General features: G+C 36.8%; 1 protein-coding gene across 18 annotated transcripts in view; it reads right to left on the minus strand.

Annotated features, from left to right (window-relative positions):
• The window catches only part of LOC145542948 (uncharacterized), a 564,353-nt gene that overhangs the window by 354,762 nt on the left and 184,523 nt on the right, over window positions 1–25,068 (minus strand). For 4 of the 18 annotated variants that reach the window (XR_014080291.1, XR_014080286.1, XR_014080289.1 and 1 more), the window contains 2 exons: window positions 24,439–24,500; window positions 15,955–16,125 (listed from right to left, as the gene is read on the minus strand). The exons of 5 other annotated variants lie outside the window; for them this stretch is intronic. Coding sequence is in view for 1 of the 13 variants with exons in the window: in XM_081582947.1 (XP_081439073.1) it covers window positions 16,069–16,125 (57 nt within the window). In the remaining 12 variants the exon portion in view is untranslated. Of the gene's footprint in view, window positions 1–3,590; window positions 5,067–9,867; window positions 10,012–15,942; window positions 16,126–24,438; window positions 24,501–25,068 lie in introns of those variants that run through there. 9 more of the 18 variants (XR_014080295.1, XR_014080288.1, XR_014080296.1 and 6 more) reach the window with 5 other exon arrangements.

Raw genomic sequence — 25,068 nt, forward strand, 5'->3', positions numbered from 1 at the left:
TGCCAAACGGCTTATACCTATCAATAGAGTAAACAACCTGATGGATCCTAAAGTAGTTAGCTCATTTCATCCATAATTGTCCAAATATTTGACCATTTTTTTCTTCATACCTATTAAAATTCCATATATTATGGGAAATTCTTCAAATTATTTATTTCCATTATGCTTTTGCTGGGCAATTTTTATGTGCCATGCTCTTAGGTACTTGTTTAGGTAGTGTAGACTATAGCTAGAGCTAAAAACAGCTGGAAACATTTCTGGAGTTGAGGAATTCCTTTAATTCTGAACAGCTACAAGAGAAATTATCTGTCTAGGAAGGAGAAAATGGAGCCTAATAAAGCTAAAAAACAAACACAAATATGTCTACCCAGAATGAAAGGATGATTTCCATTGGGAAAATGCTCTCATAACTGGAAATTAGCCTTCTCTTTTTGACAGCTAACTACCGTACTTCAAAAAATTTTCTTTAAGATGACTGGAATAATTATGGATGGCTACTGCATCCTTCTGTAGGGAAATGGCTCATGGAGAGATAAAGACCGAGAGTAAGCAGGCTGAAATAGTCCTAGCTAATTAAAACCTGTCATCTAATTAAACACATTCTCAGCGATAGGAGGGTCTCAAGCTAGTTTTCTGATAGGGAATGGTGTTCCAAATCATGAGTCACACAATCAAATGTTCTCACTAAGCACTACCAATTAACCTATATTTAGGCACAATTTCTCTTTGTATGGAAACAAGGACACCAATTTTTCTATATGCAAATTAAATAGAACACTATTCCTCTTACACAGGGTGTCCCCTGAAAAATATGTTATTCCCTTTTCTTGTTGGATACATCCTGGTGATGTTTGCAATACGTGAACATCAAATTATAAATCTAGGCAATAATGATCTATTTTTCCATGCTTTCTCCTTTTTGCCTTTGTAAGAATGACTTCATTCTAAGAATACCATGCGGCTCGAATTTTTAAACTTCCAAGTCCTGAAAACAACTGTGCTTCAATTTTGGCTTGTCCCACTGCAGCAGTCAAATCAAGTTAAAAATGTATGTATGTATAAGTGGCTTTGACATCAAGATATCATTTGACTGTTAAACATTCATAGCACTGTGTTTTTCTAAGCACTCCCTATGTATCCACGTATAAGGCACCAAGATTCAAACTCTGTTGATATCAAACATTCTGAAATCATTTTCTGCCACCAGCATTACTCCCATTATAACCTCCACTTCCCCCAGGGTTAATATGGGCTACTCCAAAGTGCAAGGTCAGCTGCTGTCCCTCTCATTGCCCCTCTCTTAATTACGTGGTATCCTAGGCCCGATTAGCTTGTCCAAGTGTTTGCTAAATTTTCTTTGCTGCAAGTGGCACTAGCTACAAAGCTCTACCAAAAAGTACATAGGGGAACTAAAATGAAAACTTTTTTCCAAATTCCAAAGCAATTATTCCTTCTTTGTGACTAAACAAAAGGCTACGATGTTAGTTACACAGAATTTTCCACTTGAGAAAGTGAAATTGAGCTTTTAACCTCCACTTGCCTGAGGGCCTAGCTTTGTAACCAGTCTGCTCCCATTGATGCTATGTTGCCTAGAAACAAATCAATCATATATGTTTGCATGTGTGCAAGAGGGAGACGTCCTTACTGCTGAATGCGAGCACTCCTGACTTTCCAGGAAAAAGGCTGTATTCTCTGGTTCCATCAGAATCACATTCATGTAAAAATCTCAAATGTCTCCCCTTGTCAGAAAATGAGCTTATTACACCTCTCTCAGTGTTTCTCTCCTTTAGCAAGTAGAAAATCTCAAAAGAAACCTTTTGGCTATATCCAAATCCCAATTTGCCTCATTCATATTTTTGTCCATCAATACAAGGTGATGAAACTGAACTCTAGAACGTATATTGCATAAGGCCACATTTTAGTTTGTGTGTCTGTGCTGTCTTTTCTTTTCTTTATCCTACAAGTCAATGTCCTTCCTCTTAGAAAGGAAAAGCAAGCAAAGCTTAGCATAACACCTTTAATGACTGAACTGAACTGAACTGAAACTTACCCTACAGGGTGATTATGCAATGCCTTCTCCTATATAAACAAAACAACAATAAATATGTATCTATCTCTCTAGATAGATAGATAAATACAGATATCAATATATATATGATTTACCCAGAGTTTACCTTAGATTTTTATCTATTATTTGGCTACATAGGCAAGAACTCTTGTTATTAAAATATCTAAATTGTCTACTTTTATTGATAAGAATATTAAGTGATTGGCCTAAAATCCCATAACAGAGTAAGAACAAAGCAGGATTGGAAAGTAATTTTTACTATAGTTTATGTAATATTTATTTTGCTGATCAATCTCACTTGTCAGGAGTTAATCACGTACCCACCATGAGAGCAAATAAAGAATTGAATATGGGAAAAGTCACCTTAATTTAGAAAAAATGGTCATAGAAATTTAGCTATTATTTTGGTGATGAACACACACATAGATATGAGAGATAGATAAGTAGATAGAGACAAACAGAAAAAAGCATAAATTATATGATTGCTATAACATGGTATAATTAATTTCATGGCTCTTTAGGAGATAAGATCCATTAGACAGAGAGATGGCCTACTAGAAGCCGAGGAACTTAGCAGAAACTCTCTTTCAGCCCCAAGATGATTCTCTAAACTTCCACAATAGACTGCATGGTTTGCTTTGCAACAGTTCACTAAGCAGCACAAGTAGTAAAGACAGAACCAGTGGTCAAATCACAAGTGACAGTAAGATGCTGTATCATTTCAAAGCAAATTTGTAGTGTTTTTAACATTTTTCCAGTCACAGTTCCTGGTTTGATCTCTTGAATTCAGACACATCATGTTGACAATTCCACAAACCTTGTTCAGGTAGTAGATAATCTTATTGAACAGCAGATATTTTGTTTTCTGCATTTGATCTTCTAGTTTAATGAAGTGGGACATATTATTCGGGTGATGTCAAGTCTGTGAAATATAAGGTGATATTTTTCTATTTAATGGTAAATGAAGTGGCATTAGTGTGATTGTTTACCTGCAACTTTTCCCCCTCCAAACAAGATTACTGGCTTGCTTACTCAAGGGTGGTAATGCTGTTTTAAAGACATCCTGATCAAGATTATATACAAGGAGAACTGACCTTCAGTAAAGCATCAGAGCAGGCTCTGCACAGAAGAGACACAAACAAGCGTTCCACTGGAGAAGTTTGGGAAAATGATACCACTTTTTCCCATTTTTTGGTATCCACAGACTTTTCCCTGTAACTATGCTGTACTCTCCTTCTCCTTTGACCAATCCATTACACATGGAGGCTTGGAATGGACTTGTTACATCTGATCTTGTCCCTTGTCCTTTAGTATTTCCATTGACTAGCCTGATGGTCCCAGAAGGAACATCAAAGTCTTATGAAACAGAGCTAGTTTGCCAGTACATTAATGAGCTGTTGGTATGATGGCAATTAAGTGGGCCTAGCTCAACCCCCCAAACATGAGTAAGCACAGTAAGATCACTAGAGATGTCTGGCCTATCCCTCTTGATTCCAAAAACATGAAGAACAGATGGTTATTGTTGTATGTCACTCTGTGGTTATTTATTACACAGCACTGATTGTGGCAAGAGTTGAATGATCCACATGTGTATCTCTCAGTCTCTCCATATCCTTTAACAATTTATATCCTGGGCCCCACTCTGAGAGATCTTATAGTCAAACAAGAAAAAGGAATGTTATTCAGCAGTGGCCATGTTCCCAGCATTGTGGGAAGATACACAGGAAAAACAATGCATGGTCCATGTCTTCAAGGAGTTTACAATGTCACTGAGAAATAAAATTCACACACTCACAACAAGAGATAATTATTATCAGTGTACCTTGACTAGGGACTTATATCAGTTTCGTTGTACACCTTTCAAAATGTGCATGTTTTGGTGCCAGGCAGGACTCCCTGACTCTAAAAACTCTTAGGGTTTGGGCCCAGAGATATATTTTATGGAAAAGCTCCCCGGGGAATCCAAATGCCCTCCCCTGATTAAGAAACAATGTTAAAGGTTAAATAAAAACACATGCTGTATTTGTTCATAAGAGCCACAGGATGCAGGAGAAAGATGAGGTCAGCAGAGATTGGAGTTGTCACAAAAGGCTTAAAAAGGTGGAGTCTGAACAACTTCTTAAAGGATCACGGGATTTGGAGAAATAGTTCAGTTCAGTTCAGTCGCTCAGTCGTGTCCAGCTCTTTGCGACCCCATGGACTGCAGCACACCAGGCCTCCCTGTCCATCACCAACTCCTGGAGTTTACTCAAACTCATGTCCATTGAGTTGGTGATGCCATCAAACCACCTTACCCTCTGTCGTCCCCTTCTCCTCCTGCCTTCAATCTTTCCCAGCATCAGGGTCTTTTCCAATGAGTCATTTCTTTGCATCAGGTGGCCAAAGTATTGGAGTTTCAGTTTCAACATCAGTCCTTCCAATGAATATTAAGGACTGATTTCCTTTAGGATGGACTGGTTGGATCTCCTTGCAGTCCAAGGGACTCTCAAGAGTCTTCTCCAACACCACAGTTCAAAAGCATCAGTTCTTGGGCTCTCAGCTTTCTTTATAGTCCACCTATCACATCCATACATGACTACTGGAAAAACCATAGCCTTGGCTAAATGGACCTTTGTTGGCAAAGTAATGTCTCTGATTTTTAATATGCTGTCTATGTTGGTCATAACTTTCTTCCAAGGAGTAAGTGTCTTTTAATTTCATGGCTGCAATCACCATGCAGTGATTTTGGAGCCCCCCAAAAAAGTCTGCCACGGTTTCCACTGTTTCCCCATCTATTTGCCATGAAGTAATGGGACCAGATACCATGATCTTAGTTTTCTGAATGTTGAGCTTTAAGCCAACTTTTTCACTCTCCTCTTTCACTTTCATCAAGAGGCTCTTTAGTTCTTCTTCACTTTCTGCCATAAGGGTGGTGTCATCTGCATACCTGAGGTTATTGATATTTCTCCCTGCAATCTTGATTCCAGTTTGTGCTTCATCCAGCCCGGCACAATGTACTCTGCATATAAGTTAAATAAGCAGGGTGACAATATACAGCCTTGACATACTCCTTTTCCTATTTGAAACCAGTCTGTCCCCTGTCCAGTTCTAACTGTTGCTTCCTGACCTGCATACAGATTTCTCAAGAGGCAGTTCAGGTGGGGTCTGGTATTCCCATCTCTTTCAGAGAGAGGGGTGCAAATGCAAGCAGAGAGAATGTTATGCACTCTAGAATGGAGATAGAAATTAATATACCATAGAAAGAACAGGGACTGATTGAGTGACCAAGGACTTCTTTAGTATTTGCCATGTGCCAAGTTTTAGTCTGAGTTCTTCATAAATATGAACAGTTACAGCAACATTATGAGACAGATACTATCATCATTCTCTTTGCATAGTACAATCTGACCACAATAGAAGAACTTCATTACTCTCTAGTAAAGGATCTTGCATGGTATTAGTATTCAATAGAAAAAGTCTAAATGTCAAGAATAACTCTTCTTTGCAAAGAAATTTATAGTTACCAAAGTTGCTATCCACTACCTAAAATTAGACATTAATTTTTTTTTCTTGAGTGTCTATGGGTTGCAAAAAGGAAGATGGAAAAAAGGTAAGAAGGAAAGAGAATAAAACCACCTTATTCTATCAACTGTGGTTGGAATTTTGCTTTAATATAATATTAGTAAACTAGTTTGATTCTAATAAAATACATCTGTCTTCTGGGAGAATGTATTCATGCTTTATTCAATGTTTAAAGGCATGAGGGGATAGTCTTCTCTTAGTCAGTGAGAACAATCTGGGGATTCTATTTAGAACCAAATTCCTAAGCCGGTTATGATAGTTATCTAAAGAGAGAACTGCTGCATGTGTTCCAAAGCTTTGCATTGAATTTCATGACATTCACCCCCAGTTCAATGTTAATCAACAGAGTTTTACCAAAACTCTACGTATTACAAATATTCTATAGGAGTTACTTTTCTTCCTAATGTAGTAATGAGTATTTTTCCTCTATAAATAAACTCTCAAAATCATTCTAACGCCCTACTTTCCATTCTGAAAATCTCCAGACATGAATAGGTACTTAATGTTCTGCTACACTATATTAAGAAGTTTGCAAACTCAGACAAGTTTTATATATTTCTCTATTTTTCCACAGCATGTTCTAACTCCAGTCTCTTTGGGGGTATAGGTTTGAACCCCACTGCTGCCTAAGTCAGCTTTGCCTACTCTTTGACTAAATAACTAAGGTTACTTTGAATAAGTAACCTGTTCCCAAAAAGGATTTGAGACAGTTTATAATAAAGGCACAGGACCATTAGAACAAAAGACAATAAAATGTGTCTAAATCAAGAGGTAAATATGGTGGTTAACGAATAAAAAGATAGAAGGTTTGAAAATTATAAATTAAATGTTTTCTGTGTGCAATGAAAAATTTTCCCCCAGCCACTTCCTTTCTGAGTCTGTATAGTTAGTGACTATCTCTTATAAAGTATTTAAATACAAATTTCAGAACAATGTTAAATGAGAGTATATTGGTGGAGCTAGGGGCTTTGGGCAGTCAGAGAAGCAGATCTCTTTTTGATAGTACTGGTGTTCTAGGCTTGCCTGGGCTAAAGTCTATCACACATGCTTCCATCATGTACACTGGACAAATACAAGTCACAAATTCAACCCCCTCCCTGAGGAACACTTAAGTTTATAAGCAAATTCCATTTCTTTCTCTTCTTCTCAAGAAGGTTTATAATATTATATAATATATAATAATTAACAAGATTATTATAAAAATAACCTTGAATCCTTTCTAATTAACTTTAAAAATTAAATAATTCACATTTTTAGGTATTTTAGTAAAATAATTAGTTGCAGCAGAGCTAACAACTAATCAAAGATTTATATTATAATGTAACACATGGAATATTTCTGGCTTAAGCTGATTGCATGAACCATATAATTGTCACCTCACTTTGAACACACAGACATAATATCTTTGCTTTTTAACCATTATCCTAAAAAATATACTAGAATGAACAATATATTATACACCAATGATCATGGTCACATGTACTCTAAACAGTAACATCATCTGGAAATGGAATAAAAATATGGTTGTCATGCTCTACAAGCTATCAAATGTTGTTTCTCATTTCAGACCTGAAGCAAATTAGTCATATTAACTATATAACTAAAAAGTTCCATATTTATTAGTAAGAATATCCACATTGAATGGGTGAAAAGTCATTGACTGTATCTTCTTAAAAGCTATGAAGTGAATTTTTAAAAAGCAAGCTGATATACCTTTGCAAGACTCATGGTTATGAGTCTTCAGTAAATTCTAAGTTCTACAAGGCCATGAAAGGAGTTTAGCTAATATTGCAACTGAGCACCTTAAGCATCAGAACCAATATAGTCACTGACATAAGTTAAGTCTTTTGTAAGTAAATTAACATTATTGTAGGGCCCAACATTAAACAAAGTCTGCACCTGTCTAAAAAATGTTATCAAAGTAAATCAGAAACAGTGATGGTGCATGGATCAATACTAGCATATTTGCTCAAATCCTCAAAATATCTTGACTGCATGACCTGCTAAGAGTTACTGCAAAGTTTTCCTTTTCTAACAGAAAGCATGACATTAAAAAGATGGTTCCCATTAGTTTGTATTCATTACAGTGAAAAGTTCCAGTTCCATGAAAGTAGAAATATGTTTATTTCACTCACTCTTCTCATAAATACCTGCATCTGGTCCTTACAAGATGCTCAATGATTATCTGTTGAATTAATGATTAAATAAATGAATAAATTCCATCCTTATTCTAATTTGAATGTCTCAGGTGTCTAAAGATTATGATAAATTGCTGATTTTGATCATTTTAAATTAGAATACAAGATTTAAAGTCAAGTCCAGTCTAATCGGAGATCATGAAAAACAATGAATACAAAATGCCTATCTCACTTCCGGCATGATTTTTTTTTTTTTTACTTTTTTATAGTTGATATGTTTATTTCTAGTCTTTCCTTTGCACATACACTTTGCATGTACACATATGGGATCTTGCAATCCAAACTGCTCAGCAACTTGATTTCTCACTTAACACTATTATGTGTGTCTCCACTCCCTAGGTCCTTTTTAAATTTTTTTATTGAAATATACTTGATTTACAGTATTGTGTGGAATGATTTTTCCCACCATCCAGTATACATAGTGGGGACAGTTAGATCTTCAAATTGTGTAGGAGAGTGTTTTCCATTTGCTGGATCTTGGGATATATATTTTCAGTCTCCCTCTCAAGAGTTTATTCCTTGTACCATGAAGAGCTTACAGATGCCAATATTATAAAAACAAGTTTAATAATTTCCATGGGGGGACATCTCTTTTGGCAATTTACAATAGAGACTTAATAATCCATGAGACTTGGCTAACCAAACTTTCCTGGAAACAGTCATCAGATATAATAGAAAACTGACTTATTCCTGCCAGTTCCATTCCTTTCCAGGAATAAACTCAAAAGTAACTTTTAAGTAAAGGTTCCCCAGTGGTATCCACTAACAATTAATCTAATTCTCCTTCATAAAAAGTGGAGAAATATCAGTCCCATAATCTTTTAAGAAGTTGAATATAGAACCAGAATCATAAAAAACATACCAGTTCTTAAAACATGCCCAAATCCTAAGCTTCTGAACTTTTTCCTTCCATCCTAACAGTCACCTGATTTCTATTCAAATATCTGGTAGGGAACTATAGCCAAACATCACTTTAGTGTTTTTTTTTTCCTTACTAATTATTCTAATTAAAACACCAATGTGACAGCAGCAAAATAGGTCTACAAACAATGCTGTTACATGGACAGGGTTTCAAAGCACTAAAATGTGTTTAATCCAAGGATTTGCATGCAGTCCCCCTTCCATCTGCTGCAAAAAAATGAATCTTCTAGTTGGAAGTGACTCTGATAGAATAAATATCATTTGAGGCTCTGCCAGTAGTGCAAACAATTACCAATTCTATCATGTGCTCTTCTTCCTCCTTTCTCTCCAACCATGAAAGAAACTAAGATAGAAAGCAGGAAACATCCAACTGGGCTCCCTGTGAGGACACCTCTCTTTCTACAATCAGACTAACAGAAACAGGCTCTGGCTACTGGGACATCAAACATGAAGAGACTGCTGTTGTGCAGAAAATAAATAAGCAGACATCAAAGATATGTAGAAAATTTGACTAAGAAACTTTCTCAGTCTTGCCACACAGCAGACACTGAACTACTGAAATGTGTTGTGGCTAGAATTAAATACACAGACTTATTTTGCCTCTGAATTCTGTTATACTGATACATACCCATCAATTTGGACACTGTAACGAAAAATTAACAAAACAATGACCCTTGCATGAACCTAGTCTTTGAATCAGAAATCTCATTCATATAAGAATTTCAAAGTATTTTTCTATTCAAGATACACATTTTGTATTCAAGTGAAATTTTAAATTCCTTAAAGAATTGAGAAGCAAATAAATGCCTAATCAAAAATAATTTTGGTCTGGTGAAATATCAAGGCAAATTGCTTCCTTGCCCAAGGACATCATACTATAATTACTACATAACAAGAGTGTGAGGGGGGAAAAACAATAACTGTGCCTCATTCTTTCAACCATTCATTTAAGTCTGAAGATATTATCAGTGGGTGACTGAACTTCAAAAATGCAGAAAAATACTCAACAATATTAGACTTGTATAGCTAAGTTTCCAATAAAAGACACTTGGATAAAAATATATTAAATACTTAAAACTGTAAAATCATTCCATGGAAAAGAAAAATCCACTCAGAAAATGAAGAACTTGAATAATTTATGTAATTTGGCCAAACATTACATTATTGCTCCAATTTCCACTTTGCTGGGGCTAATCTCTCCTGCCAGATTCTCTTGTCTCCCTCCATAGCTGTCATCGTCACTCTCAAGTCTCTTGATCTTATCTAATAGAGCAAGTAGAAAATATATTATACTATGTTCCTGGAAGCCTACAAGACCTTGAAGAATGGTATATTTCAGAGAAGAGACTGTTGAAAAAGGTGTCTTCATCCTAATTCTAACCTTGATTATCTAATTGTTACTAAAAACGACATTCATGATTTTCCCCCTGCATTATTTACCTGTTACAAGTTACCAGCCACCTGGTATACAAGTCTAATATCAACCAGAAAACAGAGGCAATTAAGATAAGTGATCATAGCCCCCAGTTGTAATTAACCTGCCAATGTCACAAAGTCCAAATGCCAAATTTCCCCTTGGAAAACTCCATAGAAATTTCAAAAGATTGAGTAGCTCAAGAGTCCTCTCTCTACCCAATGTCTGGTTTTTTTTTTTCTAATCAGCCAACCTTTTAATGACACAAGGGTGGTCACCAATAAATCTCAGATTGTAATTATTCACCAGCACTTCATAAGCCCTGGTTACTCCTTTCATACCATCAGATTCTTTGAAGTTTTGTGAGGGTCCATTTTTAATTTAGATGAAAGATTTCACTCTGTAGGTTTCTGAAATACACTGAAGAGAAGGACAGGTTCATTCCTAGAGCCATTCCTCACTCACTTCTTTCTTTTGCAGATGGTATGTAAATCACAGTATTTTTAGCTCTAAAGCAAGAGCAGGAAAAGAAATCTCACCTGCTTCTACGGCTATAATTCAGAATCTGACTCATTTGAGTACCAACAGTACAGAGTAATAGATTCTAGTATCAATCAGAGCCAACAACAACAAAATAAATCACACTAAGAGGACTCAAAATATGAACCCAAAGAAGTCAACTAGGCTCTGAGCAAAAAGGACATCCCATAAAGCAGAGACGGTGACCTTCAGCCAACATCAATAGCACATCAACAAACAAGGGAGGTCCTAAGGGACATTGTTAAGATTCAGTTCAGTTCAGTTCAGCCGCTCAGTCGTGTCCGACTCTTTGCGACCCCATGAACTGCAGCACACCAGGCCTCTCTGTCCATCACCAACTCCCGGAGTCTACCCAAACCCATGTCCATCGAGTCAGTGATGCCATCCAACCATCTCATCCTCTGTCGTCCCCTTCTCCTCCCGCCCCCAATCCTACCCAGCATTAGGGTCTTTTCCAATGAGTCAACCCTTCGCATGAGGTGGCCAAAGTATTGGAGTTTCACCTTCAACATCAGAGCCTCCAATGAATACCCAGGATTGATCTCTTTTAGGATGGATTGATTGGATCTCCTTGCAGTCCAAGGGACTCTCAAGAGTCTTCTCCAACACCACAGTTCAAAAGCATCAATTCTTCGGCGCTCAACTTTCTTCACCGTCCAACTCTCACATCCATACATGACCACTGGAAAAAACATAGCCTTGACTAGACGGACCTTTGTTGGCAAAGTAATGTCTCTGCTTTTAAATATGCTATCTAGGTTGGCCATAACCTTCCTTCCAAGGAGTAAGCGTCTTTTAATTTCATGGCTGCAATCACCATCAGCAGTGATTTTGGAGCCCAAAAAAATGAAGTCTGACACTGTTTCCACTGTTTCCCCATCTATTTCCCATGAAGTGATGGGACCAGATGCCAGGAGCTTATTTTTCTGAACGTTGAGCTTTAAGCCAACTTTTTCACTCTCCTCTTTCACCTTCGTCAAGAGGCTCTTTAGTTCTTCTTCACTTTCTGCCATAAGGGTGGTGTCATCTGCATATCTGAGGTTATTGATATTTCTCCCGGCAATCTTGATTCCAGCTTGTGTTTCTTCCAGCCCAGCATTTCTCATGATGTACTCTGCATATAAGTTAAATAAGCAGGGTGACAATATACAGCCTTGACCTACTCCTTTTCCTATTTGGAACCAGTCTGTTGTTCCATGTCCAGTTCGAACTGTTGCTTCCTGACCTGCATACAGGTTTCTCAAGAGACAGGTCAGATGGTCTGGTATTCCCATCTCTTTCAGAATTTTCCACAGTTTATTGTGATCCACACAGTCAAAGGCTTTGGCATAGTCAATAAAGCAGAAATAGATGTTTTTCTGGAACTCTCTTGCTTTTTCGATGATCCAGCGGATGTTGGCAATTTGATCTCTGGTTCCTCTGCCTTTTCTAAAACCAGCTTGAACATCTGGAAGTTCACGGTTCACGTATTGCTGAAGCCTGGCTTGGAGAATTTTGAGCATTACTTTACTAGCATGTGAGATGAGTGCAATTGTGCGGTAGTTTGAGCATTCTTTGGCATTGCCTTTCTTTGGGATTGGAACGAAGACTGACCTCTTCCAGTCCTGTGGCCACTGCTGAGTTTTCCAAATTTGCTGGCATATTGAGTGCAGCACTTTCACAGCATCACCTTTGAGGATTTGAAATAGCTCAACTGGAATTCCATCACCTCCACTAGCTTTGTTCGTAGTGATGCTTTCTAAGGCCCACTTGACTTCACATTCCAGGATGTCTGGCTCTAGGTGAGTGATCACACCATCGTGATTATCTGAGTCCTGAAGATCTTTTTTGTACAGTTCTTCTGTGTATTCTTGCCATCTCTTCTTAATATCTTCTGCTTCTGTTAGGTCCATACCATTTCTGTCCTTTATCGAGCCCATCTTTGCATGAAATGTTCCTTTGGTATCTCTAATTTTCTTGAAGAGATCTCTAGTCTTTCCCAATCTGTTGTTTTCCTCTATTTCTTTGCATTGATCGCTGAGGAAGGCTTTATCTCTCCTTGCTATTCTTTGGAACTCTGCATCCAGATGGGAATGTCTTTCCTTTTCTCCTTTGCTTTTTGCTTCTCTTCTCTTCCAAGCTATCTGTAAGGCCTCCTCAGATAGCCATTTTGCTTTTTTGCATTTCTTTTCCATGGGGATTTTCTTGATCCCTGTCTCCTGTACAATGTCACGAACCTCTGTCCATAGTTCATCAGGCACTCTGTCTATCAGGTCTAGACCCTTAAATCTATTTGTCACTTCCACGGTATACTCATAAGGGATTTGATCTAGGTCATACCTGAATGGTCTAGTGGTTTTCCCTACTTTCTTCAATTTAAGTCTGAATTTGGCAATAAGCAGTTCATGATCTGAGCCACAGTCTGCTCCCAGTCTTGTTTTTGCTGACTGTATAGAGCTTCTCCATCTTTGGCTGCAAAGAATATAATCAATCTGATTTCGGTGTTGACCATCTGGTGATGTCCATGTGTAGAGTCTTCTCTTGTGTTGTTGGAATAGGGTGTTTGCTATTACCAGTGTGTTCTCGTGGCAAAACTCTATTAGCCTTTGCCCTGCTTCATTCTGTACTCCAAGGCCAAACTTGCCTGTTACGCCAGGTGTTTCTTGACTTCCTACTTTTGCATTCCAGTCCCCTATAATGAAAAGGACATCTTTTTTGGGTGTTAGTTCTAAAGGGTCTTGTAGGTCTTCATATAATCGTTCAACTTCAGCTTCTTCGGCATTACTGGTTGGGGCATAGACTTGGATTACCGTGATATTGAATGGTTTGCCTTGGAAACGAACAGAGATCATTCTATCGTTTTTGAGATTAGCTGAGTGCTAAAATAGAATTTTTTGTTTCAATGTGGGCAGTTTTCTAACTTCTCTGAACCTTGACTCTGAATCTGCAACAGTTTCCCACTGGCTAATTCAGCCTTTGGGTCTCAGCTTACACATAACTTCACATAACTTCTTTAATAAAATCTTCCCCCTCCCTCCAAACTTGATTAGATCTTATGTTATATGTTGCTATACTATTCTTGACTTCTTCATAATGTTCATTACAATTGAAATTATTTATAAAATTATCTGCTTAATTACTAGCTCTTCTGTTGGATTTAACATTCCAGAAGATAGGACAAGGTCTATTTTGTTCCCTGACATACAGATGTCCAATATTTATTTATTTAATAATCAGCATTTGGAGACAGTATCAAGACTTACATATGTAAAAACCTAGAATATTAGGCCTAGATCAGACTTTAAGTTGCAGCTGGTCCAACCTCTATTGCAACGTGGGAATCGTCTCTCAAAGTGCATACTGATGATCAATCTGGTTGCTCCTTAAACAATTTGATGAAGGTCAGTAAGTAATATGTGAGACATAGTATTCTACCACTTACTACTTACTAGAAATCACTCCTCAAGTGCTTCCTAAATTTTCCATTTGTCATTTCCAGTCTCAGAAGTAATTCAGAATAAAATCCATTCCTTTCTTTACACAAGAGTGCTTTAAATGTGGCAAAATAGCAAAAATGTGTTCCAGTCTTTCTTCTTCCAGGCATAACCTTGGTTCTTCTAAATAGTCCTCATACTATCTGATTTTGATTCTCTTCACAGTTCTTTTTCCTTTATGCAGCTTGTGCCCCAATTTGACCAGATCCCACAACACTCCAAATGTGGTATAACCCCGGCAAAGAACAATGAAATCATTGTCTTCCTTGATCTGGACCCTATAATTTTATTAGTGCAGCTTAATTTTTGCATTGCTAGTGATATCCTACTAACCATATTTTTAAAACATGAATTTTACTCAGCTCTTTACCAACTGAGCTATCAGGGAAGCCTTCTACTCAGCTCAGAACTGGCTTAATAAAACTGTGATATCTCTTAGTAAATTTAAGAGTTACTTTTCTTTGCCATATGTGTCAGTATTGTATTAAATTCCCATTGCCTTGGGGAAGATTTATTATATAAGAGTATGTGGAAGTGTCTTAAGGCCTATCCCATAACAAGCATATATATATATAGATATATATATATATGTATATATACTTCTCTTTTTGCTTTCTTTGCCTCAAGACTCCACCAAACAAAACCAGGTCTTTCTGTGACATTTGATAATCACTCCAAATTGTTGAATCCTAAAGAACTGCCATGGTCTGCAAAAGGCAGCAACTGTTTTCATTTCAGTGGTGACACATTTTCCAGGCTTTTGAAAACCAAGTTGAAAAAGGATGCACTGCATCAAGTCTCCGAGTCATCAGTGCCTATGGCTCCTATAACTACAGAAAGCCTGGTGGTATCTCTGCCTTTCCACTCAACAAGAATGCTTCACACAAACCTACTGCTGCTCCCCATAAAGGCCATAGGGCTGTGAGCACAAAGAAACTGCCATATTCATGGTTCACTTCCTGTTTCTTATCCACTTTCAAATTACACTATGTTAATTGCTTCAGAAAAATATTGGGCTAAGCAAAAACTTCCTTCAAAGTTTTTCCATAAGATATTATGCAAAAACCTGAATGATATTTTTCGCCAACTCAATATATTACCTTTCCTCTAACTTATTAAATGTCCATGTCTGTATACTTGCAACTACTCTGATACTTTTTTTAAAAAAACTGGATTCATATGGCTTTATATTATTATTGATTTTACAGTGTTCTAGGATAGAAATTATTTTCTATCAGGATTTTTGCACAGTGCTCTACTGTTTTCTAGGCTTCAATGTTTCTGTTGAAAAAAATGCTAATACTTGAATTATATGATATTGTTAGGTAGGTAGAATGGGAAAAAGGAGTCCAGAATGGCGGTGGCTAAAAGACAAAGAAGGGAAAAGCCCATGAAAATAGAACAAAGGAAGGTCTGAGGACTGGAGTGAGGACCTCAGGTAAAATAACAGCCCTCCTGGCTAGCCAGCTTACAGAGGACAGGCTCAGGGAGAGGAGAAAACGACATAAAAAGAGGAGCTAAAATTAAGCAGGGGGCTTCTCTTCTCATCTTTTGAGTCGGCCCGTCCTCACACCTGGAGGATGTATTTTCCTTTACTTGCGGATAAAACTGAGCCATAACACTGGTCCGTCTGTCACTTCAAATTTTTGCTGTGGTGAGACAGAACCAAGGACATTATAAACTCCCCAGACACAATCATTCATGTTCAAGTAATGCTCCCTTGTGAATGTACCCTGTTCTTGTTTCAAACGCAATACCTTATCTTACCGAGAACTTTACCTGTAGCTCTTTTGTATTTTAAGTTGTATTCTCTTTCTTTTATCAGACTTGTTTTCTCTGAGTCTCCATTTCCTACTTGTTCCTCTTGGTCTTTGCCTTCCACATTGGAGATTTTCAATGTTTGGCTTCCCATGGCCAGCAATTTATATTTAAGAGTAATAGCCTAAAACTCTGTTTGGAAAAAAAAAAAAAAAGCTGTGGATTGATGGCTTTTACCATGAGTGGTAAAGTGAAGACCATGCTATTTCACTTGAGAAGACCTAATGGGAGTTTTGTAAATCTCTTGTTTTGAACCAGTCTTTTGAGCCCAGAAACGGAACTCCCTACATTACTTCTATTGATAAATTGTGCTGCCATCAGCATTCTGAGAGCCAAAAAGGAAAAAAGAGCTGGAAGACTCCCGGTACAGAATATAGACTTTCACTCAATCTTGTTCCCTATGTAGGGCCACACCCTGTGCTTAGTTTTGCTTGCTCTCCCTGAGTTAAGAGTCTCCCTACATAAAATCTGCCAAAAACAAAATCTTCATTTCCTCTGCTGAATGGGACTTGGGATTTAGCTTGGTCCTTAAATAGAATCTTCATGATTTTGGCCTCATCTCCTAAACCCAATGTAGATGTATCTGGTACCCCAAGCCCCTAACACTGGGATTTTGTAGGTAAACTGGTTGTCCTGGTTTTGTATCTCCTCAATAAATTCCTCCTTTTCATGTCTAGTTAATAAAATACTTACCCAGCTTTCCATTTTCCAAATGAATACTTTTTCCATATAAATGTTTCATATAGAGTCGGACATATTTTACGAAAAAATTAGCTGTTTATCTAAAATTCAAATTTAAACTGGGTATCTTATATTTTATCCAGTAACCAAGCATGGTGGAAAGAAGAGTAAATAAGTGTCAGGAGTCCTGAATTTCCCACCTCACACTATGGAGAATCAAGAGATGGTATCTGAATTTGATAGGACAGAAAATTTTTAAAATAATATTTAGATTTTCAAAAGTAGCTAATAAAGTTATTAATACAGAACTATTTTAGCTGGAGAGGGAATAGGTTGTGAGAAGTAGTGTGAATAAAATCTTCAGCTAGTATAGCAGAAAAATGCTAATCTCTAAAGTTGGGAAATAAGAAAGGAAGTCAAACATTAAGGCAACCACCAAAAGACCTAAAAGCAGGAATGATTGAACATGGTTGTCCCTAGGCTCAGGGAAGGTGGCTGCAATGATACAGGGAGAAGATTATGGGTTTTCAATATTAGTCTTGTAGTACCTTTTGCTTTCTAACGCATGTTTTACTTAAATTTAAAAATTCAATTTAAGAAATACCTAAAGTGAATATGTATACTTCTAATAGAGATGCCTATAATAAATATCTACAGCATTGACTTATGAACACTTTTACATACATCTTAAACTGTGAAAAGTCAGAGTCAGAATAGCTTAAGTTTCAAAGAAAGAAGTCTATTGGAGAAATTAGATTTTTTCTTTTCCTAGTAAGAAGAGACCTTTTCCTTCCCTAGGGAAAATGTTGAATATGAAAGCAAAATGCCCAGCAGGTGATAATAATCTTGCTTTCATGAAAGAGCAGTCAAGGAAAACACATTCATTTGTCTACTTCCAAAGTTTGCTGCAGTTACTGTCAGATATCTGAGCACTGTTCCCATTTTTAATAATGATTAAATAAGTAATTGTTTCATTAGTCTTAATCTTGGGGTTTACTATAACCTAGGTTTCATGAGTAAGCATACTAATTTGTCTGATTAATTTCCATCTAGCACTAATTTTAGTTAATAAGAGTGATAAAGGCAGTACACAGAAAATATAACATTTATGTAATTACTAACTAAAGTTATGAATATAAAATATGCAATTTCCAAAATAGAGAAGGGTGAAAAATAATAGAGGGGCATAGATCTAATATATTTGCATAGCAACATTTAACAAACTTGATGTATAATGTCTGGTCAGTGAATCCACTTTGAGTCAAACTGGTTGACTTCACACACACAAAATGCTGTTGTAACCTTCATGTTCAATACTATAGAGTCTCTGATTGAGTTTCTCTGGTAATAAAATAAAATTACTCCATACATTCGATCCCTGGGTTGGGAAGATCCCCTGGGGAAGGGAACAGCTACCCACTCTAGTATTCCGGCCTGGAGAACTCCATGGACTATATAGTCCATGGGGTTGCAAAGAGTCGGACAGGACTGTGCAACTTTCACTTGCCCTATACATCATGATCTTACAAATAATTGACACTTCCTAGAGATAAAAACTTATTTTTATGGTCATCTAAATCTATGGTGGGGCTTCCTAGGTGGCGCTAGTGGCAGAGAATCTGCCTGACAATGGAGGAGACATAAAAAACCCAGGTTTGATCCCTGGGTCAGGAAGGTCCCCTGGAGGAGGGCATGGCAACTCACTCCAGTATTCTTGCCTGGAAAATCCTATGGACAGGGGAGCCTGGTGGGCTATAGTCTATAGGGTCACAGAGTCAGACACGACTGAAGCGACTGAGCTCAAATCTATGGTGAAAGTCATGTCTACAGAATACTGCAGCCAATTACCACAGAGTACACATAAAATCCACCCTAGTTCCATGCAGAATGCTTACTCTTCTCCGTTGTATTTACAAAAGTACATCTCACTGAAAAAAAAGGAAATGATAGCAGTGCTGAACCTACAACAAAAGTCAAGATTTGCATGAATTATTTATGTTTAAGGTTATTTTCTACTTAAGATTCATAACATACTTTACCTTATTTTACAACAGAAAGAGAAATTATGGCTCAATTTACTAAAATAATTATAATCATAATCACATCTGCTCTTGAAGACTGTCAAATATCTCCAGAGTGCACTGCATACATTTCCTTTACTAGAATCCCCCTTTTATGAGTTAATTAAACAATTTCACAGCATTATTGTAAAACTATTCTGTGTGGCATACTGTTTGTACAGAACATTCCCTTTAATAGCTCTATTCTTCAAACAGATGTTCATTTAAAATTTTTTACAGATTTTACTGGAAGAACAATTAGTGCATTTATCCTACTACGTTGTCACCTTTCTTGGATTTTGAAGCAGATCTATGTCTCTTATGGAAAACCCGATGCGATCAGCAATTTTACAGGGAGGGACAAAAAACACCCTTTAGCAAATGTCTAGGGTCAGTGAACAAGGGTATCAGAGCAAATTACCCCCAAATGATGGCTATTCAAAGTTACCTTGGTATGAGAGAACAAAGTCATGAAGAACTTCTCTCAAAGGCATGGAAAAACAAAAATACATGATGGCACACTTTTCCAGTCTACTCATTTTGTTTTTATGAAATTTTACTTAGGCCCCCAAGCAGACTGAATTCATTATAAACCAGAGTGAAAAGGACAGATTAAAGAAAAAGAAATGGATGCAAGACCTCTGTAAATTTGTTTATCAAAAGACAACTTAATCAGTAATTCCTTAAGACTTATTTTCCTAAGAAAGTGACACTGCACAGTGTTACGAATTGGCTTATCTTACCCAAGGGCTTCCCTGATAGCTCAGCTGGTAAAGAATCTACCCGTAATGCAGGAGGGCCCTGCATTCAGTTCCTGGGTCAGGAAGATCTGCTGGAGAAGGGATAGGCTACCCACTTCAGTATACTTGGCCTTCCCTTGGCTCAGGTGGTAAAGAATCCACCTGCAATGTGGGAGATCTGGGTTCAGTCCCTGGGTTGGGAGGATCCCCTGGAGAAGGGAAAGGCTACCCACTCCAGCATTCTGGCCTGGATAAATCCAGACTGTATAATCCATGGGGTCGCAAAGAATCAGACACAATTAAGCGACTTGCAGTTTCAATTTCACTTTCATCTTACCTAAATATTTTAAAGGAAAGAGATGCCATCTACCATGTATTTTGAGGAGAAAATTTCCTTCCTTGCTTGACTCAAATCTAGTTTTACTGGGTTTGAGTTCTTTGGCCAGGTTTGCTTTATGCAATTTTCTCAGTGAATGTCTCCTCTCTGTCTTAACTGTTGCAAACAGTCAACTGTGTTCACCAGGGTAGATGATGCATCTGATGTGAAAAAGGACTATTTTGTTTTCCTTCTGAGAGTAATCTTGCTACATCAAGTCAGAATCACACTCTTTTCACAGTAGTTTAAATAAACATTGGCACAGAAACATATTTTACCCTTTCTTTTGAACTATGGATTAATGAATTATGAACATCTATTTACCACCATAAAAGTATAATGTGAATTCACTTAGGTGGAAATATAGTGTCAAGTAAAATAAGAGATCATTATACTTTCAGAGCTCTTCTTCTGTCTCTTTCTTTTTTTTTTTTTTTTAACAAGAATTTGGTCCTACTGGAATAAATAAGAAAACCTGGAAAGTTGAGGCATCACTAGGAATTTAAAATATGCTCACAAAATGAGCACCTCATGTTTTTTAGGTTAAAAATGTGCAAAATATTAATTACTGGAAAGTTTTAGAATTGCTCCATAATATCCCAGTCTCCTCAGCAAATAAAGCAGAGTTTAAGTAATGAGTTTTTAATTGTTTCTTTATCTAGATCTAAGATCTCTATTAGAGACAGAACAACAAAAACAAAGATCTCTAAACAGGAATGGTCTCTAGGAGCATTATTTTAAATCTTATGAGGTGCCATTTTGGGAAAGTAGAGTGGAATGATTAAGATCTGTGGATACAGTGGGAGGGCATTTCTCACTGCCATGTTAATTTTGGGCACTGAGTGATAATGGAATATAATGTATATGACACGCTGCCGGAAGTGGTGTACTCCAGTCGTTGCAAAGGGAGTCCATGTAGGCACTGTTTAGAATGACCGCAATTTGAAAGCCACCTAAAATGTTCAGATAAAGGTGTGTTTTAAAATGGATTTTAGTATAGCTATGTAATAAAATGCTCTTTGTACATGAAAATGATGATATATTTTTACTTAGTGGCATTGAAGAATGATTACAATGTAAATCCTTAAGAGAAAAAAATAAGTTTAGAAAAACCCATATGCATATCATGAACTCAGATCTATTTATACCGTGGTGGCTCAGATGGCAAAGAATCTGCCTGCAATGCAGGAGACCCAAGTTCAATCTCTGAATCAGTAAAAACCCCTGGAGAAAGGAATGGCAACCCACTCCATTCTTCTTGCCTGGAGAATTCCATGGCCAGAGGAGCCTGGAGGGCTACAGTCCATGAGGTTGCAAAGAGCTGGACAGGACTGAGTAACTAACACTTATGAACACCTGTTGTCCATACTAAGCAACTTAGTTCTCATCTAATCTTTCCCCTTACTTTCTACTAAACAAGATTTGTTTGACACTACAGTGGTCACAAAGGGAATCTGTAGCCATATATTACACATAGACATGAACACTGAGCTTGTAGGTCAAGTATCAGGCTACATTATTACATTGTTTGTGTGTGTGTGTTTCATCTGAAATACTTTTTGAAGTATAAACATTCATCCAGAAGGATTCAGTAAACATAACTGAATGTGGTGATGAATTTGCACCACTGAACCTATCTAAGTAACTATCACTCACATCAAAAAAGAAAATTTCCAACCTCATTTCTGCTGCCTCTCAGTCATTTCTACTTCCACTCAAGCTTAACCACTATCTGATTTAGAATATTTTTTCTTGCATCTTTTGCTCAATACTATTTTTTGTGACATTCATCTGTGTTTTTGTATATAGTTCATTTATCTTTACAGATATATAATGTTTCACTTTATAAACATACCACCGTTTATATACCCATCCTCCTATTAATGGACATGTGGGTTGTTTCTAGTATGTAATTTTTAAAAATAGTGCTGCTGTGAACATAATTGTGACACAGATTGGTATCTCAAAGTTAACCAACTCTTAAATGACTACAATAAGTCCCATTAAAAATTGCATATATATATATATGTGTGTGTGTGTGTATGTGTGTGTGTCATGGATTTATGGATGATATGGATATATAATCTGTATTATTTTTCCTAATTTTAAGGGACATTCACATCTGTTTGGTTACTAATTTTTCTTTTTTGTAATGTCCTGATCAGATGTTGGTATTAAAGTTGTTCTAGCTTCATATGTTAAGAAATCTTCCTCTCCTATACTCTAGAGTCATTTTGTACAAGCTCATTCTTATTATAAATATTAATAAGTATTTATGAGGAAGTCTTTTTGTCTTGAAGTTTTCTTGTGGGAAGTTTTAGTAACAATATATTCAATTTCTTCAAAACACATATGGTCATTTAGACTGTATCACTTCTGGTAAGTTGTTTTTCATAAAATTTTTCCATTTATTCTACATGGTAGATGCCTAAAGTTTTCTCAATATTGCTTTTCTAAATGTTTTACTGTCTATATTATCGACCATCTTTCTAATCTCTAACATTGGTAATATTTTTTTCTTTGGGTCAGTTTTGTTAAAGATTTATTTATTGCTTTTATTAGTACTTTCAATAAATCAAATTTGGTTTGTTGATTTTTCTCTATTTTAAGTTTGTTTCCTTTTTCATTGATTTCTGATCTTATTTTTAGAATTTCCTTCTTTTCCTTTCTTTGGTTTGGATTTGCACTTTCCTGTGTTCTTCAGATGGAAGTTTGCATAATTCTTTTTCAGCCTTACTTCAAATACAAATATAAATACTGCTTTTCTTTTTATGTAATTTGTGTTTATGTTGGATTTTAGCTAGTAAATTTTAACTACAAAAAAATAAGAATGATATTAACATTAGGTGCCATAATAGCTGATATTGCATTAAGTTGTACAACAAATGTTTACTGAATGTCTACTACATGCCAGGAGATAGGGACACAGTGGTGAATGACCCACATAGTGATACCACATCCTCATGGAGCTTATATTAATGAGGAAAAGCAGATAATAGTCACATAAACAAATATTTATTATTTTCCAGCTATTGTTAAATGATTGTGACTTTCAAAAGTAAAAAGGATCAGGACAAACAGTAGGATGACAAAAGAAAAAAAAAGTAGTACTGTTAAGTATGTTAGAAGACAGGCATTATCATCTTACATAGAAGACAATTAAGTCACAAAGACCATGTGAACAAGTTTATAACCAACAAATGGATGGAGTCTCCAAATATCATATTTTTTCCACTTTATCAAGACTCTTTTCAGAGAGACAGACACTCTCTTAAGGGGTTCACTTCTCCATTTATTTTAGGCACATATAGTCTAGGACTCAAAGATAGTTATAAACAGCAGATAACAGCAGGTATTTCCAATGAAGGTATTAATAATTCAACTGGTCTTTTGGTAATGAGGCTAACATTCAAGGTTTGATTTGCAGAATCAAATGATTACCACTGGAGGACATTCAGAGATTGTTTTATTTGATCCTATTATTTATAGATTGATCACAAGCAGGATAGAAGACAAGTGTGTAAATGGTTAGTGTAAAGCTACAAGAGAAACAAAGGGAACACAATGTATATGCCTTACAAAGCAACTGTATCTTTGCAGAAAAACTCACAGTATATAAATGAGCATTTCTCTCAGCCTCAAAATTGAAAATGCTGTTATCAGACATCCCTTTTCCCCATTTCTTAAATGGTTACTTACTTCAAGTTCCTTTTTATGCATTCCCTAAGTCAAGTCTCACAAATAAACAAAAGACACTGTATGAGCTCCATCTGCAAACAAGCGCCAGGCAGGAATTTCAGCTGCTCTGTTGTTTGTTTCCCTTTGCTTCACTGCTCCCGGCTGACCCAACGCCAGCCAGCCCCGCTCTGCCTTCAGCAGACGAGACTGAACAAAGAAATCCCAGGACCCAAACTGTTCAAAAGATTTTCTGCATGTACTTCAGGGCCAGTGAATTTTCAAAAGCTGTGCTTTTGGCTTTTAAAACTAAGAAGGGCCAGGATGAACACCAAACTGGATACTGCAGGGTTGCAAGAGAATGACAGTAACTGAAGAGAGAAACCTCCTCCAGAAAGTCTCTGAAATGAGGAGAGGAAGACCTCCACCATAAGGAACATTGGCTGAAGGAAAAGTCAGATTTGGTGCTTGAAGGGTACACAACGTGTTCACCTCTGTCAGATTACGATTCCAAAGGTAACTAACCTAATCTGACAAATCACACCAACGGCCACAATCCCAGTTTCTGCTCTGACCGTTTTAGTTTCTGTTTGGTGAGTGTTGTTTAAAAACCATCAACCTGACAGAACTGTGCCTAATTAACACTCCCCTAATGCCCCAGCAAACAGCAAACCTGCTGTGGGGGAAAAAATGCATTCACACATCCTTATCAAATTAAGGCCCCTAAAACACTCCTAATTAGCTAAAATCAATTGATGTGACAGCAAAATGAATGTGTTTATACTGTCAGCTAAAGGTACAGACAGAGAAGTGTCTAACATATAAAGAAGCCGCTGGAGTCTTAAAGCAGTTAATAAAGGTTTGGGGCTGAGTGGATTTTATCAGTGACAGGTAGAATCTGATGAAGATTTACCTCAGAAGCAGTAGACATCTTAGGGCATTGGAGTACTTCTAATTATGATTATTCATTAAAACCTGAGTGGGAGAAATATATAGTTAATCAATAATGATCATGTAGACCTTGGTGCTTATTTGCAACCACACATACAAATGCACACATACTTCCAAACAAAAGATGTGCTTCAGCCTGTCATTAGCAGGCTCTGTATAAGTTAGCTACATTTTCTATGAAGCTTCCATGGGTCATGACTCTTTAGCAAACTTTTCTTTTTTTCCTCTTTTAGGATTATGCTCAGTTGAGAACTTGAGACAAAAAAGTGGTACTTGCCAAATAACTCAGGTTGGAGGTCCATGAATTAATTACCTGGTTTCCATTTCCCTCCAGTATTCTTATTTTGATTCCAAGAATACTGGGCAAGTTCGAACTGTCTTACTGATAACATAATGGATTATTAAGAGAGAAATGCCCATTTTGTGACGATCAGTTAAATGCAGTTTAAAAGAACAACAATTATACACACCATGACCTCCTTTAATTCTTAAACAAGTATCTTTCTTTTGTAATCGGTTTTTGGGCAAGCTATACAACAAAGATCAGCAGCTCCTCTAATTACAGCTGACTCTGGCTGAAATCATCTTCCGC

The sequence above is a fragment of the Giraffa tippelskirchi genome, chromosome 3 (genome assembly GCF_054371585.1).
Source record: "Giraffa tippelskirchi isolate mGirTip1 chromosome 3, T2T-mGirTip1v1.2.pri, whole genome shotgun sequence".
Classification (NCBI taxonomy): domain Eukaryota; kingdom Metazoa; phylum Chordata; class Mammalia; order Artiodactyla; family Giraffidae; genus Giraffa; species Giraffa tippelskirchi.